The 20,051-nt window shown below is 36.7% G+C and overlaps 1 protein-coding gene across 1 annotated transcript in view; it reads left to right on the top strand.

The window, feature by feature from the left end:
* Positions 1-18,314, top strand: part of DOK6 (docking protein 6) — a 240,954-nt gene extending 222,640 nt beyond the window's left edge. The window contains exon 8 of the mRNA XM_030265926.4: positions 18,039-18,314. Within this exon, the coding sequence (XP_030121786.1) occupies positions 18,039-18,178 (140 nt within the window). The 3' untranslated portion in view covers positions 18,179-18,314. The remainder of the gene's footprint in view (positions 1-18,038) is intronic.
* The last annotated feature ends 1,737 nt before the right edge of the window (positions 18,315-20,051 follow it).

The raw sequence follows: 20,051 nt of genomic DNA, 5'->3' as shown, positions 1-20,051 counted from the left end.
TTAACTGCTACTTATCTATTTTATTTCATCACATAACCCTTATGATGTCTTGACTGTAAAAATGCTAAGTTGGAACAATATTCCTAAGGTTCTTACTTGGACTGAATCTGATGTCGTGTTGATGATATAATCTTTTTCTTCTGTTGCAGCCAGTGAATGCTAAAAAAAGGAATACTATGTCAGTTTCACATCCAACAAATCTTCTTGTGACTTAAATCTAATGTGTAAGGTTAAAATAACTTTTTGTGTTTCATATTTTAACTCTGTTTTCAGAATTTCTGTAGACCTTTACATTTGTATTAAAATATAAAGATTCTTCTATAGTGAAAGAGAGATGGAAATTCTCAGAAATTCAAGATATAAACCAATATATGAAACTGAAATGCAGTGATATAAATTGTCCCATTCCCCAAGGACTATCAAAGAGCAAAAATGACAAAGGGAAAAACAGCAAACAGAGCTACAATTTCTAATCTAGAAGGTCAGTATTAATCCACTGGTTTGTCTGAAATAGTTAAACCTACAGGCCATGTATTTGGCAAAAAATTCTGCTTAGGCATCAAAATGGGCAGGAAGGAAAGGCACCGTAGGCATCATCCCTAATTATCCAACTGGCAGCTTTTTTCTGCATATAACTACCTAACAACATGAATTACATTTGGTCTCTTTTTCTATCATGTCTTGTTTTCAGCAGGGTGATAGAGAAGGGGAAGGTTGCTCTTGACCAGCCTGGAAAAGGTGTCAGCCTCTGAACCAGGAAACATAATTGCCCTTTTTACTTGGGGCTGGAGGCACGGGCTGGGAGAGGGAACTTTCTGCCCAAATGCCTTTTCCTGGCGAAGGGAGGAATGAAATGTCACACCAATTATCTGGGCAGTGGACAGTGTAAGGAAAGCTGGATGCAGCTCTGTGAAGCTGCAGCCAGAGCCCCAATTACTGAATGAGGCTGGGGAGGTTTTTTATGCTGCTGTAGTCAGCTGTCAGGCTGCACACACAGACCCCAGCACACGCAGGGTCCCGAGGTGTGGCTGCAGCACCGGGAAGCTCTGAGCCTTCACTGGGGGAAGACCAAGAAACTGGGGCCTCAATCAGCCTTTGCTTTCAAAGCACAAAGTCATTTTGGTGCCATTCAGGACCAATCCCCCTGAAGGAGCTGAAATTGTGTGTCTGCAGCTGATATCTGGACAGTGATGGAGCTTGGAGTGATGCCTGGGTGCACAAAAAGCTGTGCTCTGCTTCGGTGTTGTTTTGGTGGTGGGAGGAAAAAAAAAAGTAATTCAGCGCATCAAGAATGTCTAAACAAGTGAGGGATTTTTGACTAATTATTTCTCAGCAAAACTCAGTCTGGCAAAAAGTACAACTGAATGTGAAATATAATGGAGTGTTGTTTTATCAGGAAATTAAATCTCTTGGGGGAAAAATTTCCAGTTTTTAGGTCGGACAGGTCGTTCTCATCCAGATGTTTTGTATCCAAATTATACACTTTCCTGGTGCATGAAAAAAGTTTGCATTGTGATACAGTCAATTAATATTCACAGTTTTCAGCAGGTGTGCTAAGTTCTCATATGACAGTGGGATGTTCTGCTAAGTGCTGTGACATGACAGCAGCTGTGATAAATGGAGCTGAGATATTAAACTCTTTTAAACAGCAATGATATTCCAGCTGATAAAGCACCAGTTTAAAAAAACAGATTTATTTAGTTTCTAAGACAGGTAAACAGCCGAAAGAGTCCAGCAAGACACATTATAGGTGATAAAATGGTTAACTGTGTGTCACAGCTTACTATACTTTCATATATTTCTCTTCATTTCCCTCAATAATATTTAGTATATGCCCTATAAAGCATCCTTTTTTATCAAGGCCCCTTTTAAATGTATAAGCTCTTGAGGAGGGTTTTTTACCTGAGACAGTCTAGGTGTATGAAATAAATCTAACAAATAAATAAATCCTACCTTCTCTGGTAAAAAATAATGAAATAGTAAACTTCAAAAACATTCAAGCTCTACTATAATATTTTTAAGATTTGTTAGATCTTGCATTTTTTTCAAATCACTCTCTAATGTTTAATGAAAAACCTTTATGCATTATATTGCTGATGAACTTAAAAAACATGGTATGGAAATATGAAATTGGAGGTTGTATGAAGCCTTAGAAAAGTTGTATCGGATCTTCTCATGAAAACGTTTTCCACCATCTATTGCTTGCCAATATTTAAATTGTTAAATTAAAATAATATTTTAATTTATTATTAAAACTAATATTTCTCAAAATTTTAAAAAGTCAACTATATATCTTTTTATCATTTATCATATTAAAATTATATGTAAGACTCTCATCTGCAAATAATATTTGGGGGGGTGAGTGATTAGGTTGTTTTGTTATTTGCTGTTTAGTTTTTTTCTGAAAACAAAATCAACCTTCTTAACTTAATATGTAATATTAAAAGTAGTATATAGTGACAAAAATAAATTAAATAGCCGACCTTGGAGAGACGCAGGAAGCAAAATTTTTATAAATACTTTATATCAGCCATCATGATTTGAAAAAAAATCATCAAAAAGTCTACCTCTCTTTGGAAATGCACATTTAATATCATTTAATTTACAGACCAGACCTACTGTAATAACTCTGCTTTCTAGTTGTTCCTAGTTAGGCAGGAGTTAGAGCCATTACAAGATGATGCTAATGGGAGGAAAATTGAAGAGGCTCTGTTTGAAGAGGTGCTCCCTTTTGTCACTAGAAAAGGACTGTACTCCATCCATGTACTTTTACCTTTGAGCATCAAGGGGTAAAGCAGGTAGCACAGTGATTGCTGTTACTGCAGAATAATGAGAAGAGTGCTTTACCCTCTGCATGGCATTCCAGGCAGAAAGATTAGAAAGCTGGAATCCTCCCAACCTTATTCCTACTACATCAGAGGTGAATTGAGCAAGGGACAGATCGTTTTAGTGATTTGATAATGATCATAATTTGAAATTATTCTCACTGGTTTCATAGCTTCTGGTTGGTAAGTTAAAGATATGTGCATATTAGGCTCTTGTTAGGCAAAAGCAGGGCATCAAAAGAACTGGAAAGGATTTTGTGTGAAATCACAGAAGTGACCACAGTAGATGTAAAGTCTTTGATCAAAAGGTGATACTGAGTAAATCAAAAACTGAATTCTACTTTGAGGAAAGAAGGAAAAGCTTTCTGTCAGATGGCACCACGGTTCTTAAATTTAGCAAAGAATGCTTTTTGCCTGCTTTACTCAGTTCAAAGTTAAAATACTAAGATAATGCTTACTTTTCCCCCAACACATTTCTTGCAAAGGTGCTGTTGCATAAAACAGCATGTCCTGTACAGGTTTTCATTCATTTTTCTTCTTTTCTTTTCTTTTCTTTTCTTTTCTTTTCTTTTCTTTTCTTTTCTTTTCTTTTCTTTTCTTTTCTTTTCTTTTCTTTTCTTTTCTTTTCTTTTCTTTTCTTTTCTTTTCTTTTCTTTTCTTTTCTTTTCTTTTCTTTTCTTTCTCTTCTCTTCTCTTCTCTTCTCTTCTCTTCTCTTCTCTTCTCTTCTCTTCTCTTCTCTTCTCTTCTCTTCTCTTCTCTTCTCTTCTCTTCTCTTCTCTTCTCTTCTCTTCTCTTCTCTTCTCTTCTCTTCTCTTCTCTTCTCTTCTCTTCTCTTCTCTTCTCTTCTCTTCTCTTCTCTTCTCTCTCTTCTCTTCTCTTCTCTTCTCTTCTCTTCTCTTCTCTTCTCTTCTCTTCTCTTCTCTTCTCTTCTCTTCTCTTCTCTTCTCTTCTCTTCTCTTCTCTTCTCTTCTCTTCTCTTCTCTTCTCTTCTCTTCTCTTCTCTTCTCTTCTCTTCTCTTCTCTTCTCTTCTCTTCTCTTCTCTTCTCTTCTCTTCTCTTCTCTTCTCTTCTCTTCTCTTCTCTTCTCTTCTCTTCTCTTCTCTTTTTCTTCACTTCCCAGAACTTCCCTTCCTGGAACTTCCCAGAACTTCATGGAACTTCCCTTCTCTTTTTCTTTGCTTTTGAGGGGCAGGAAATTCAAGATATTTTGATATAACTCTACTACTTTTTCAAGGCAATTAATTTTTAAAATGAAGAAAAATAATAGCTGGTCAGTAGAAACAGCAACACTGCATTTTGTGTTCCTTGCTGCTAATGCTTCCTTATTTTTGCTCTGAAAGTAACAATTTAGTAGGGAAAGGATGGATCTGTAATGGATCATGATGGTCCAGCTGCCTGAGTCATTGCTATTTAGTCATTCTACCAAAGATATAAAAATTGGATTTCCCCTTGCTCATTGCTTCTATGAAATTCCCTAGGTATTGTCTGAGAAACACATTTTGTAGGCACAAAGCATATGGTTCACAGCCCTCAGCAGCAGATCTGAATACTTTCTAAAATTTAGATAGCTCCCCAGTCACATTTTAAATTCAGCTCCAGATTATCCACTAAGGTGAATGGACAGACAGATTTCACATCCCAGAAAATTTCCTTTTTTAGTAAATGGTTGTTCTCAAAAGTCAAAAAATGCTTGTTTCATTTTTCAAAGGGAATTTATGAAGCCAGGTTTTGTTTACTGGCTGGCAGACATTTTGAGGTAGTACCTCAATTTCTGAGCTGCTTTAGGGACTTCTGTAGCCATTGCTGTGTTTCATCAAATATTCATTGAAAAGAGACATAAGTGTAAGTAACTAACTGGATCCCATTCTCCTACTTATGAAGGAAAACGTAAAATCTTAAAAGAATGTAAAGATCATGTGAGAGACAAAGCTCTCCAAGAATCACGGAATGCTCCCTCTTCTGTGCCTTAGTACTGATCATGTCTGCAGCTGCAACACTATATAAAGAAAATTATTTTAATGGCATGCTCTAGCAATGGGATGTAGATATGGTGATTTTGTGGTGCAGAGTCAGTGTCCTGACTAATCAGGATAGTGCAGTAATCACTGGTGTGAGCTCTAACACAAAAGATTTTAGCTCTTTTTCTGGTTGTAGAATAAATACCCATCTATATTTTGTTAATAGCAAACCTGCTCTATAAGTGTTATCTCACACCTCAGCCTGAGGACTTAGCTAAGGAATACACATTACTGCTTTGTCCTGTTTAAAAAGCGATGAGTAAAAGTCCTCACAATTTCTAATTTTTAATTATTATTGCTCCAGGGAGAGTAAGTTATAAAGACATCAATTGCAAAAACTGGTAAAAGTCATTTGCTTATGAAATTGTTGGGGGTGGGGGGCTGGGGAGGGGGGGAACTTGGGTTTTTTATTTGTTGGGGTTTTAATTTTTTATTTGTTTTATTAGTTGTTTCCCTTTAAATTGTACTTTTAAAATAGAAAATATATATGTTTAATTTTAGTTTGGTTTTACTCTTGCAACCTGAAGCCAGTACCTCATACAATACAGTTTTCCAAGCTGCCATTTTGCCTTAGTGTAAAAGTATGATATCACGTTTCACCAGATATAGTACCCACAGAGTTGTCATTTCTGCTGAATTCATACTTTAACGTCCTTTTAAATCACAGCTGATTTTCAGCTCTCTAAATTCCTTTTTTTTTTTTTTTTTGTCCAGCCATAAAACTACTTGTATTCTATTATTTACTTCCTTCCTTTTAGAGCTGTACTAGTAAACCTAAAAATTTACATGCAAGGTAATAATTTTTGCAGTGTTCATGGAGAAGTAGTACCATCACTCAGGAATACTGTCTCATACTGTATGCTTCCACATTATATGCTGCTCTGCTATAATAGGCACTGAAAGGAAAAATAATAGCACAAAAGGCAGCAAGCCATGGTGGCAGAAGCTGGTGTGAATCTCTTTTGTGTCTGCGCTGCAATTTCTGCATTTCACATGCCACTGTGTGACCACCAATAGCTGCAAATTACTGGAGCACTGGATGGTCTAGCTATATGTAAGAAATTCCTGAGATTTCATTAAGAAACTGTGAAGTGAATCCTCTACATTACTTTTCTTTCCCTTCTACTGCTGATGGCTCCATTCTTCCTGTTAGCTAAACTGCTACCAACCACCAATACCTGTAGCATTCAACCATTCTGGGAGATTAATTCATCTTTGTTCACCTCAGCATCTCTTACCTGCATGCTACAACTGCAGACATTCATAATGAATTTAAAATCTGTGTTACAGTTCTTTACAGTAAAAGCCAATGGCAAAATGGCCATCAGCAAAGTGCCTTGCTTTAATGTCACACTCTTTTCTCTAAATGTCTGTAGGAAGTGTAATTACTTTGCACATGCCATGTTCTGATATGATTGCTGCTTATTGTCTTGTGCTGTGGCATGCTTTTTTGTCATTTCCTGGCTGCTTTAGTAACATTTAACTAACAGGCAGTGAGAGAGGACAGGATGAATGTCATTTAAGAGGTGATAGTTCTCTACCCCTTCCTGCTTCAGCAGATCAGTCAATTGGGTCTGTCAGGACTCTTCCCAGCAGCTGGAATTAAGGAAATCTTTTGAAGGGACTGCTGCTGAGCTGCTCAAACAGCTTCTGTGATTTGAGAGGCCACAAAAGGAATGCTAACAAAAAGCCATCCTCAGCTAAGGAATGGAAAAAAGCAAAACACAGGACAGAATATTTACACTTTTAGAAATTATATTCCAGAGAAGGCACGTAGTTGGTACTTTCAGTGTTTTTTACTATTATCATTGGGTTTTATATTCTGTTTATTTGTTTATTTGGGGGGGGGGAGGTGGGTGTGGGAGGAAATGCTTTGGTTTAAGCTGTTTCTTCTGTTGTCTGAAAAAGGCAAAGGGACTCCTCCCATCTCCAGAAACAAGCAGGTCAAGTTCCTTGACACCCCTTTCCAGATTTACCTCCACTCATTTCCTCTATTGTTACACAAGTGTAATAAAAATGGCACAGTTTGTTCACACTGAATCACAGTGAATTCCCTTTCAGGGAAAAAATAAAAGCAAAAGAACATCACTTGCATCCCTCAGTAAATTAGAGCCATTGTTTTTTATTTCCTGGTGGGTAATTGAAGGCTTTTACAGCTAGAAGAAATTATTTATAGAGTCATGAAAAATGGATTAACTTTCCTGAGTGCTTCATTGGTGTTTTAGACATCTACTTTATTCCAATTAAACATCTATAATCTAAAAATCAATAAACTTCTTTATTTTAGAGAATAAATTATAGAGGAAAATAATTTGTTTCATCTCTGTGAACTGCCTTTTTGCCACATATTTTATATATACAATCTCTACAAGGAACAAAAGAACTCAGAGTGCTGTTACACTCAGTACAGGCAGTAACCTTTCCTTTATTCCATCCATTTCATAAACTGTTCAACCACTTGCAATGGCTACTACCAAACACCTCAAAATATACCTCAAATACATGTCATAAAATCAATTTCTTTATTTTTTGTGTACTGTGCCTACTGTCTCAAGTCTTATAATTCCATATTGCACTTAAAAAAAAAAAAAAAAAGTCCTTTTTCCTTTAGAACTGCTGGAGAGGTATGTTTTCCTGACTTGCTCAAGTGTTTCAGGAAGCTTTTTAACATTTCCAGAGAGTTAATTATGAGCTAATACAATATTTCACTTTTACATGGCATCTACTATTACTGTCTAGTTGCAGCTTGAAATAACATTAAAGTCTCCTAAAGAATATTCGTAAGGACAATTTCATAGAAAGTTATTTCATAGAGAGCCCAAATCTGAATAACAAATGGTTTAATAAATGCTTTTAATATATGGGTAAAAAAGTCAATTTTGAAAGGTAGAACTTCTGAAAGCTGTGTTTCATCCCTGCATATATTAATATGAGATCTTCTCTGAATTTTTCTCATTGGTGGCAGAAAAAAAAATGGAAAATCTTTAGTAAGTTTAAATAGCTCATTTTATCAAACTGGGAAAGGTGTTTTTTATCTCCCACAAACCACCCTACTCCTTCTCTTCACAGCAAAATACACACAAGCTGGGCTAATTCCCTGTGTTACAACATAAATAGAAAGTTCCTTGAAGGAAAGGTGTTTTACCAGAGTCCAAGACTTTTTCCTGTTCTTGGACGACATTGTCTATGGTTTGAATGGCACTTTGTCCTCAGGGAACTTCCTTCAATGGAAGTGCAGTAATGGAACGATTCTGCGCTTTGTAACAGAGGTAGAGGAAAATTATCAAAAACAGATGATGAGTTCTGCTGCTTTTGTGCAGTGAAAATCTCAAGCATGGCTCAAACAGAACTGAAATTGCCATGCATCCATTTGCTGAGGTAATCGCAGGCACAGCTGATACTAAAATGATGGTCCTGTTACACCTCACAACCATTTCCAATAGCCAGGCATTCCTGCCTCTTTGAACAACCCAAAAGTGGAGCATATCTGACTCCACAGTGGAAAGCAAATATGCATAAAACATGTTTTGCAATTCTGTTTACCTTTTTTGTGTCTTTGTTTTTGATAAGAGTTCGTTTTGCTTACATTATTCTCCCTGTTTCCCTAGCTCTTCAGGTGTGCAAAGAGGAGCTGGGAGCACAAAAGGAAGGGCTCAGATGTGCCACCTGCATGTCTTAGACTTTATGTTTTATATGTTTTTAGTTCTCATGTTCTACTCAGATAATAAAATTGTCTTTTAAATATAGTTTTTGTAGAATGGATATCAATTTGGGCTAGCATAAATCCTTTATCCCCATTTTCACTATGTTGAGCAATGTAAGCTTTACTGCCTGCCAATTTTTTCTCTATTTTTAATTTTTTTTTCCAATCAAGGCTGTATTTTACTTACATAAAATGTGGTGAAAAACATATTCCCTCCATCCTGTCAGACTAAATTTGCTCTTTGACTTCGTTCTCAGACCTCATGTGCTGAGTTTCATTTTATGGCAATTTTTTTATGGTCTAGTGATAAATCTTTGTGAATGGAGTGTTTATAATGAAAATGCTACCAGGCCAGGAAATACTGGCCAATATAAAGATCAGCAGAATTATAACAGCCACAAGATTAAACAGCACCAATCAATCAATAGTACCTGCAGTAGTACCCCCTTTGCAAAGGCTGTGTACTATCTCCACACTACACACTTTTTATGGATGTAAGTAAATTTTTCCTTCATTTCACTTTACATATTCTAATATTAAATTAGAAATTCACTCCATCTCTGTAGTATCAGCTGAATTTCATCAGGCCTGTATAGAGTTTTCTGGAATAGTGTATCCAAGGGGAAATGTTAACATGATTTGAAATGCAATAAATATTTAACAGTGACATATTCCATATCATCAAAGTGATATGCAATGTATAAATTTGCATTTTTACATTGAATTTTTCAGTAAGATGCTTTCTGTTATATCAGTGATAGATTTAGGCATTGATTTTTAAACAATCTATCTGATAAAATCTCTCTTTTGAAGGGGCATTTAGTTTGGCTGTAATAAAAGCATGACATAAACATTTTGAGGAAGGGAAAAGTGAACACTGAGCTAACAAATTGGTAAACCAGGATGATGACACTACATGCATAGCTACCAGCTTTAAATTGTTCTGGTACATATACTTTGCAAGGATGTAAAAGAAAATTATACTCCAAATCAATTTCTGCCCAAAGATCTACCATCAGTTGGCTGTCATAATGACTTCATGCTCTACCCAGGAGTCAAAAGCAGATAGCTAAGCGTGGAGCTCTACCTACTTAGACACAGCAGAAAATTATGTAAGAAAAATTAACTCAATCCACACAGTTTTATCAATCCTTCATGTTTGTTTCTTTTTTCACCAGCTTCATATTCTTCCTGATTTTCAATTATCCCAGGAGCAGGTTAATTTTTCTTAGTATTTTCTTTTGCTGGCTTGTTATGTCTGCATGATACAAAATAAACACTGAAATAATTTTCTTGTTGGAGTCTTCCCTAGCTGTTGTCTCTTTCCCCCACTTTAGCCTTTCCCATATGCACTTAGGATCAGAGCATTCTTTTCTTGTTATTTCTTGCATTTTGCAATTGGATCTCATTCAAGTGTTCCTTGAAGTAAAGGAAATTGCCACTTCCAGAAATTTCTCCTCTACCTTTTTTTTCCTTAGTGTTACCAACATGGAATGTCTGCTTTGTGAAGTTTCTGTTTAAAAAGTTCATTGAGTTTTGATCTTGAATAGGAAAGTGAAACTATATGCATCATGTATAAAAATCCTTAGTCTTTGTTTACTTTTGCGGTGAATGAAATAAATTTACTTGGCACAGACACAAGTTCAGAAACAGCTATTATTCTCATTATAAACCTCAACTTTTTACAAGTTATGTGGAGATGTTTTATATTAGGTTTTATATTAGTTTCTGGTTGACTGAGCCTGTGGTTTAAAGAATAAATTAGGCCATCATGGACAAAGTACTCAGCCTTTTCAGGTAGCTTTGTTAGGGCACTCATTCAAGATTTTATTTGCTGTTCATTAACTTCCTGGCATTTTGATACATTTTAGTACTAAACTGCCCACATTTCCTCTCAAAAGCTTTTCTTCAAGGTCATGATGCCTGTATCTTTCAGTACAAAACAAAATCCTTGACCATAGTCACTTCTCCATACGCACAAATTTTGGATCATCTTTGTAATGGTTCAGAGAAACCTGCAACTCTCCTAACTTAGTCAAGTCAGGAAGAGCAGCTCAATACTTTATTTAACTGATTTTCTTTTTTAAATAGAGGAATTTTTTTCTCACAAGAAAAATTTTTACAAAGAAATTATTTTGTTGCATTACAGAATTATTTGGGTTGCAAGATGAGGCTGCTCAATGCCAGGCTATCAGGGCTCCCTGAAAAATACTTTTAAACCAATAAATTAAAAAATTAAACTATCACTGCACAAACTCAGAAATCCTTATTTTTGAGAGTGTTCAACTGGAAAAGGATGTTTGTTTTGTTGCAAATTTGGACCTCAGCCTAATTTTGTGTCAAGTGGGAACATGATTGAACCTTCTTCAACTGTGTTGGCATTGTTAAAGAGCTGAACTCAGGACAGAGGGTGAGAGGAGGTTGGTTTAGTACTCCAACATTAACACAAGTGCAAAAAGCTGCAAAGACAAAATGAATTAATCTCTGCAAGGACTGCTGTGGTCTTTATATGGAAGACAATGTAAGAAAGCTAACTACAAGCTTTTTATGCTTACCTGCACATTGGCTCAGAGCACAAAACTAGAAAAATTGCTGCTCCAATTTCTTTTATTTAATCTCCTTGAAATTCAGGCACACATGCCTACAGTTACAGATAACAAATAGAAGAGTACCAGTCAAAGAGATATAATATGTAAAATAGATCAGTTTTTCCAAATATGTGTCAGATTTTGGCAGTAGAAACATGAGCAAAAATTGAAAAGACTATTGGGTACTGTGAGATGTGTAAATAATTTTCTTTTCTCTGTCCTGGGTGGAGATGGTAGGTAGTAGGGATTTATATACGTCTCCTTCCTTTATAAACACACCTAAATGCATTATTAGGAAAAAAATCCTAATGGAAGCCAATTAAAATTAGAGAGCAAGATAAACCTACAAACCCTTGAGAAAGATGTGATTGATGTCCTAATATTTCTATCACAGGAGCTACTCCAACTAGTGATAGTCTAAGTAGGTGATTCACAGGTTAAGTGCAGCAGGACAGTAAGTATTTAAAAACACTTCCCAGCAAAACACAGCAGCAATTAAGCTGACCTGGCCTTCAGTCAATACATTGGCTTTAATTACATGTTTCACTATGCTGCTTTTAAATACCTGCTATTTTAGGTAGGGGTATAAATTAAATAATGCTTTTTTTTCCTGTGCATAATATTTACAAGCATTTCACATTGTAGGTATTGAAACAATTTTTCTGTGTTTCTATTGTCATGTAGACTTGCTCTTCTTGGAACTCCAGCATTATTGTGCCAAAATTGGAATGCTGAAAATCCACATATTGTAAATTTACTGGTCTTAAATTGGCAATCCTGCAGTCTCTTCTGCATATGTAAAGCTCCTTTTCTAGAGGAGGTCTTGATGACGATGACAAAGACTTTTAAGTTAAATAATAGTCCTCCAATTCTGGAAAGTGATATGGCTCTGTAACAAATATGTATCTGCTCAGGTACTTACTAATCTTGATGGTGAACAAGAAAAAAATTACTATTTCTGTTTCAAATTCTGAGGAAAATGAAATTCTTTTTTCAATTAAGAATGGAAAAGAAATATTTTAAAAGGGGAGGCTGAGAGTTTGTCATTCTCTCTCTTCATATATTTCCTATGTATTTTATTCTCAATTTAAATTACTTTTATTCAAAAGTATTAATATTAAACAGACTATACAATTATCTTAAAAATCTGTCTCAAGAATTAGGTTTCTTTATATTCTTTCTCCCTTCAGAAAGATATATGTATCTGGTGGAATTAAATCCAAAATTATTTTAGAATATATGAAAGTTGGAGCCCAGCTGTGTTCCCTGGAGTTTTAATTTCAACTGCAGTTAAATTCGAAGAAAAATTCGTATTTCTTTATTTGGAACTGAATCAGGCCCACAGTTTCACTTTCAATAAGTATATGGAAATCAATATGCTGTAATGTAGTTTATGCTGTTTTTCAGTTTCCATCTGCTGCCTTCCATTGCATCTTTTTGTGAGTGACAGCATAATAATTGTTGTACCAATTAATGCCCTTCCAATCCAACTGCATCATTACTGCAAAATAAATGTTTTGCTTTGTAGCAGTTTGTCCTGCTATGAAACTTTGCTTTAGTTATTCCAATCATCTAACAGCAGAAAAGGAAAAGCTGCTTTGTCATCAGTAGCTCAATAGATTCAATACAGAGAGTTGGCAGAATTTTAACCAGTATCAATTTATAAATAGGATAGCAGCAGTCATTTATTTTCTGCCTTAAATGAAAGTATCCTTTTTGATGCAATAATAGCCACTTAACTGATTCGAGACCAAAGTAGGGGGTTTTTTTGGAGAATTTTTTTTATTTGTCCAGAATAAAATATGAAGTCTCTTCCTTTGCAACAAAAGCTCTTAGAGGGTAAAAGCTTCCATCTGAAATAACCAGTCATAAAAATTTAGTTCTTTTCAGAACTAAATTTTTTTGGGCCTCTTCTGGTATAAATAGGAGCTTTCATTGCTGTTGGAAAAGTCCTTGGAGAATGCAAATCTAGATTAAAGACTGGTACTAGTTTTGGGAACTTTTGACTCAAGAGTTGCATTTAGTCCAGTGAGAATTGTGTGAGGAAACAACATAGAGCTGACTCCTTCTTACTAATGTTTCATTCTTGAAACATCTGTTAGTTAATTGGGTTTTTTCCACCTTCTTGCACTATCCTGTTGTGCAATGATAAAATCTCATAATCTCTGTTTCTCTGCTTCCCAGACTGTTCTGTTTATTGTGAACAACAGAATTTTCCATTTAATATTTCTAAAAAGAAGAAACTGCTTTACAATGGAACAATTGATTCACTTTATTTATTCTTAGCTTGCACTGATTGATTCATAGAAATTTCTTTTGAGCACACATGATTTTCTATAGCATTTATAGAGACATCTATAGCAATTGCAGAACTTTTGCAATCATTAGGTCTCAGAGACTCCCAAATACAAAACACAATACTAGTAAAGATATCCAATTGGCTCTAATTTAATGACTTCAATTTTGTGCTCATAATCTTGGAAATGGAAATATAAAATTTTATTTTCAAAAATAAATTTATTATATTTACCTAGAAAAATAGAAATGCATTAGAAGTACATCCTTTTGTTTGTAAAGTCATCTGTTCAGAGGTTAAGAAATCCCAGATGAAAGCTTGCTGTGCAGCTGCAAATGTCTTTATTTTTACCTAATGGCTGTCTCATATAAGGTAATTAAAGGCCTGCAACAGAAGCTGAAACACAGGAGCCTCTGGTTCTATTAATTTTTAATCACTGTACTGCAGAAACATAAACTTTTATTAGATCTTGTATGGGAAAAGCTTAGTCACAAGGTTTCAAAAGTGCTCCTGCATCAGAGCTGTGATCAGTCTGGTGGTGACTGCATTTGGTGGCACATTGCTCACAGGTCATCATTTGCCAAACAAACCATCTGGCAGGGAAACCAGCCTGAGAAAAAACCTGCCATCTCTTCCCCTTGGCTGCTTGTTCCTGCTTCTCAGCTTTGCCAGTACAGAGATTTGTAGGGCTCTTGCAAACCAGATGACCAAAGTGCTTCAGTCTACAAAGCAGCTTTGCAGTCTCAATGGCTCAACTGAGGGACAGTGAACAGCAGTGTCAGTACAGAGCAGAAAGGGAACGTTTTCAGCTGCTTTTCCACTGAAAGTGCAATGTTGAACCTTACCCACAAGCAGAGGGGAATTTAAACACAGAACTTGTACATCACAGACGAGTGTTTTAACCAATGAACATCAGATGAGAATCCCTTGAACTCTTGTATTGGAAAAGAAAAGAGTGACCTTTATTTCATTTAGAAAAGAAAAAGGGTTGGTGCCTGCCTTCTGGTTAAGAATTTCAATTCTGAATCTAAAACAGAAACATCTCCCAATAAGCAGCAGTAAGGGAGCTTTTAAAGCTTATCCCTGGATCTCTTCTCTTTTTTTTTTTCCTTTTCATTTAGCTTAGTACTGCAAGTTTTCTCTCAGAAGTTGTGATCGATCTACTTATATGTACATCAGTCACTGCTGTTACTAGGAAACCATTGGGTTTTTCCTCTAAAGAATTGTTATAAATAAGCACCATGCCATGAAATAAGATCCTGGTGTATACTGCCTCTGTTTCCAACATAATTAAGATCAGGAAAAATCTAATTTAATGTAATTTACTGAGTTACATTAAATTTTCTTGATGGATCATTCATACCTAATTGCTTTGGACTGCAGCTTCATTGCATTCTATAATCCTGAGAGTAAATTTGAATAAAGGATGAAGCAGGCTGAATAATACTTATGTTTCCAAGGTTCTGTCCTGGAACAGAAAGAAAAGCAACTTTTCCTCTGTAAGCCATGGCGGGAAAAACCTCACCCAGCTCCACTGGTGTCTTCAGGTCATGAAATCATCAAATTCCTCTTATGCTGACTCCAGAATAATTGTAGGGAAGAGTTAGTTTTGTATTCTTAAAAGCAGCTGTGGTACCAAAGAGCTGCAAAATCCACAAATAGTATTCTTCTTCTTCTTCTTCTTCTTCTTCTTCTTCTTCTTCTTCTTCTTCTTCTTCTTCTCTCTTAACCTTTTAAGGTCCAAATATAACTGAAGCAGGAAACTTAGAAAGTTGTGGAACTTTAATAGTTTACTGCAAAAAACTTTACCTGTCTCTTTAGTTTCAAAATCCTTACTGCTGACATAAAGTGTAACTTTGGAGACACTGCAGTACCTAGGACTCCATAAGGCTGATCAGCTGTATGAATCTTAAAATATTTAGGAATGAAAACAAAAGGCTCTATTGTAACATAGAATTTCCAGTATGCGATATGCTGAATTTTAACAAAAAGCTGAAAAGTATCCTAAATTTTGGAAATTTGCAACTTAGCAGACTTAAGTCAACTTGGATCCTTTAGACTATTTATTATTTTGTCACCACCATTTTCTTATTCATTTATTGAAGTATATTGATATCATTAATTGTTTAAAAAAAATAAAAGTCGAAAGTAAATATATTGCCTAGATCCATTCTTTCCAAACTCATAACTTTTCTACTACCCATAGCTTTCTCATTTCATTTGAACCAATGTCCTCTATTCTTTTTGTTATTATTTTCATAGATCAATGCCATATTGTTCAGCTTGAGCCTCAACCAGACATCCTAGATCTCTTGGCTCTGTCAGGTGTGCCTTAACCTTTGCTATCTGTCTCTCTTATCTTTTACTGCATATACTAACAGTCAGGAGAGAAGAACTTTCATCCTTAACCCCTTTGGTTACAGAATGGCAAAAACTAGCCCTGTTGTGATATTTAGCATCTACAAATTTTCCTTTGGAGAACAGCAAGGGAGATGTTGGCTTTTGGGGCATATATAGAGGAAATGAATGACCTGGATTTAATTTCTTTTTTAACCCTAATAGCTTTCAATTCATCTTCCACATTCTAAGACACCACCTGAATTCCTTTGCTAGAAATTAGTGGCTAGAAATTAGTGTATTAGGGCCACTCTTCATCACTGTATTAAAGCTACACTATTCTACAAAAGTGGATTTTAAATTAATTATACAAGATACAGCACATCATACAAATTGACCTGAGTTAAAGGAACTCTGTGGTTGGTAAGTCTATTTACTCCTGCTCATTGTCACAGAAATTGTTTTATATTCTTTGGATAAAATACATGAAAGAAAGTTATACCTTGACATATTTTATTTATCTTTATTAGTAGGAAAGAGACACATTTTACATAGGAAATCAATTCCTTATGACATTTAAAAGACATATGATTCTAGTTTCTGGGTGAAAGGAAAGCAAGACTTTACTTCCTGAGATGGAAATGCGGCAGATTTGGAACACAGAATTAAAATCTAGAGTCATTAATCTTCTTATGCTTAGGTTTGCATTAGATTAAGCCATAAAGTGACTATAATTGTGATGTAATCCCAAATAAAAGTAAAAAAACAATAAAGGCCTTATTTAATATCATGGTTAAAAGTTAGTCAAAGCAATAAAACCTTTAAGACTATTCACATTGTCAACTACTGCATAGCTCAGAGCTCACCATAAACTTTAATTCAGTTTGATGCAAAAGCTTCTTGAAGCAGAAAACATTCAATCTTTTCATCTCAGTCAAATTTTGGTAGCCAGTGTCAATTTAACCCAATGAATGAAAAGTGAAAATACACATAAAAAATTAATCCTGCTTGCTTGTGCCATGAAACCAATTTTATGATCATTAACATTCCACTGGGAATTCAGATTCTGGTTTTATTGTCTTCGGTGTCACTAAGATGTACCTTTTATTCTATTTTTCATTTAGTTGGGTTTTTTTCTGTCTTGGTCCCAGCATTGCTCTGATAGTCTCATGTTCAGGGGGAGCCATGGGGTTTTTTTCATGAGGAAGTGTTATGATCAAACTTTTCCAAATGAAAAGTGAGGAAAAGTTTTCCCAAGTCCAGTGAACATCATTCTTGGTTCCAGCACTACTGGCCCAGCTGCTTAACTGTTTTGAAACAATGTCAGCATGAGCTGAATTCTTTAGTATTTGAGTCTATACCATTGCAGCTATTCTTTAATACCTCTGTGGTTGACATAGAAATATGATTTTGCATTCCTACAGATAATAAGTATATTAAGATAGTTTTAAAAGCATTATGTAAAACCATTTTAAATCCAAGCTTCAATATAAAATTAAAAAAAAAAAAAGACACATTGCATGAAGATATGCATTTTGGAAGTTCGTTTTTTGCTACTAAGTGAATCTCAGTTTCAAAATGCAATATGAGGTAGGAAAGCTATCAGGTTATAGAATTGGGTTATCAGTGTTACCTGAGTTTCATCACTGGCTTTTCACATGTGGTTTCCCATATTGCTGATTAAAGCAATGGTTATATGAGATTCATAAGCCCATCTGAAAAAGCGTCTTGCATATCCTCCTCCCAGACAGTATTCTGCCATATCCCACCTTCAGTTCATTTTGGAATTACAGTGGTGCTGTGCTTACCTGACAAACTGGCATCATGTTCAAAGGACAAATGAAGTGGCATTTGTCATTTGTCATTTTCATCCCTTTGAAACCTCTGGCATTACTTTCATAGGCAGTGCTTCAGGTAAACAAGATGTGCACTGGTTATTTGTCAGTCCTAACTGATATAACTAAGACTTATTAAGTAGAAAACACACAAATACAACACTCTGAAATTTAAAAAAATAATTCTGGCCCTAAATTATGTCTGAGTTGGGTCTGGGACCTTTTGCCTTGGCTGGGAATCTGTCAGCCAGTTGTACCCTCAGCCACAGGGAATACCCTCTTCTGCAGCCTCAGAATGGCCCAATGGAGCAGCTCTGCTTTCCAGGCACCCTGGCACCATGGGACAGTAAGAAGTTAATCTGCTGGAGTCTGTGTCCATGGAGAAAGGCTTCAAAGCTCACTTACATCCTTTGTGTTCATGTCTCCCCACTCCAGGTCACAACCTCGGCTCAGCAAAGGTGTCCCGGGCGCAGACATTTCCCAGCTACCCATCGGAGCAGGGCGAGGAGAACCAGCAGCCTCTGTCGCTGGCCAGCAGCTACACCTTCAGCTACGGCTCGGGGCTGGTGCAATGACAGCCGGGGGCAGCCGGCCCACACGGACAGCTGAGCCTGGAGCCTCCCGCCAGGACCGGGGAGCCGCTGGCCCCCTCTGCACCCACCATTTGCCGTGAAAACTGATGCCTACCAGCTCCAGCCGGGGTGCCGCCGATGCGGAAACCTGGAGAGGCGGCTTCCCCAAAGCAGAGGCTAAGTCTTTATTTATTTATTTTGCCGTTCCTTTTGTTGATATGTTCAGAAAGGAGGGGGTTGGTGGGTTGGGGGGAGGGAGGAAGGGGGACATGTCTGTGTTGTAAGAAAGTGGTGGAAACAAATGAAACTGTGTTGGTTGGTGTGAAGGTTTCTGCATGACCGGAAAAGGTCCCTTCTGGGGCTCCATTGCAATGGCGCGTTTGACGCTGGGGCCTTCCTTCCCGCCCCGACCAGCAGGACAGCCTGTCTTCACCTGCAACTTCTGTAGGTCCTTGCCACAGCCTACAATTCCCGCTGGAGGCACTGAAATGTCACCTACTTGAGATTTGGCATCAGTGCTGCAGGGGTCACCTCCAGATCCAAGTGGGCTCACTCACTGCCCTAGAGGGTAGTTGGGTGTTCTTTGGGCCAGACACCAACAAATACTGGAGTAGCAGGCTGATATGCTTTGTTGGGAATAGGTTTTGGTGCATCAAGGTAAGGTTATTATGTGGTCCAGCTCTAATCTTAAATTGCTGGGGCACAAATTCATCCCTTACATGTGCAATTTTCACCATGCCCCTAAGAGCTGTGAACATCCCTATCAGCAGCACAGTCTTGTCCTTAGAACTGCTGCAAAGTCTTCTCGTTCGCAAATTATTTAGGTAACCATGCCTGCAAGCCTAACTTTAAAAAGCGGGAAAACTGTTCTTCAAACAAAAAAAAAATGGCCCATTTGCCCAGCTGGCAACTGCCAGTGCCATAGATGGGCCAGACATGGTAGAGCTGAGCTCTGGTCTTGTCTTTCTGGTCAGCGTTACTTTGATTTTCTGTGTTTCCTTCTCAGATTTCTGTTCTAGATGCACATTGTATCTTGTATGATCATGTGTCAAGCATCTGTTTGCTCTCAAAAGGAGGATGAGTACCTCTCAATGGAAATTTTCTGTCTTTGGAAGACGTCTTTTAAAAAGGAACTGTAGTAGTTGTTTGTATTCAGTAATGAGGGAATAAGTTGGAAGGCATACCTGTAGGTGGGGAATGAATTTTATCTATCCTGAACATTTGGATTTTTGTAACTGTTATCAAATATTTATGTACTCCTTGTGATGCCCTGAATTGTTTGAAATAGTGAGGAGAAAATTTTGCCCTCTTGTATGATCTGAGGAGCTTTGTTTTCTGTTCCCAGAGTGAAACTATGGCCATGATTACCAGAGGGATTCAGTTCATTGGTTGTTTCTCAGGACAGGTTGAAGAAATGTACCAAGGAGGAGACACACAGACTCTTTTCCAATTAAACAATCGGTTTTATGTACTATAATTTAACTGAAAAAGTGCTGTTGGGTTGTTTTATATATGCACATTATATATATATGTATTAAAAGGTATGGAAGAAACTTCTGCTTTTGATTAAACATTTACTGATACAATATGGTCAGCTTTTCTCCAACCATTTTCCTGGCTAAGAGACCTTGCACACTTACAGCTTTCAGTGAACGGCTGCTGAATAAAAAGCTTTGTGATCCACTTGAATGAAAGAGTTCTACCCCACCACAATCACCTTTATTTATTTTTCCCATTTTTCCTTGTCTCATTCACTACCTCTTTTCCTTCTCACAGTGCTGCCATACTCAGGAATAGAACGGCTCCCTACAGAGAGTATTTTGATGAGCTAAAATGAAAAACTGCTCTCCCACGCTGTCAAGGCGCTGTACCTATG

The sequence above is a fragment of the Taeniopygia guttata genome, chromosome 2, assembly GCF_048771995.1.
Source record: "Taeniopygia guttata chromosome 2, bTaeGut7.mat, whole genome shotgun sequence".
NCBI lineage: Eukaryota > Metazoa > Chordata > Aves > Passeriformes > Estrildidae > Taeniopygia > Taeniopygia guttata.
The sequence above is the reverse complement of the archived record's forward strand: the minus strand, read 5'-3'. Positions and strand labels throughout refer to the sequence as shown.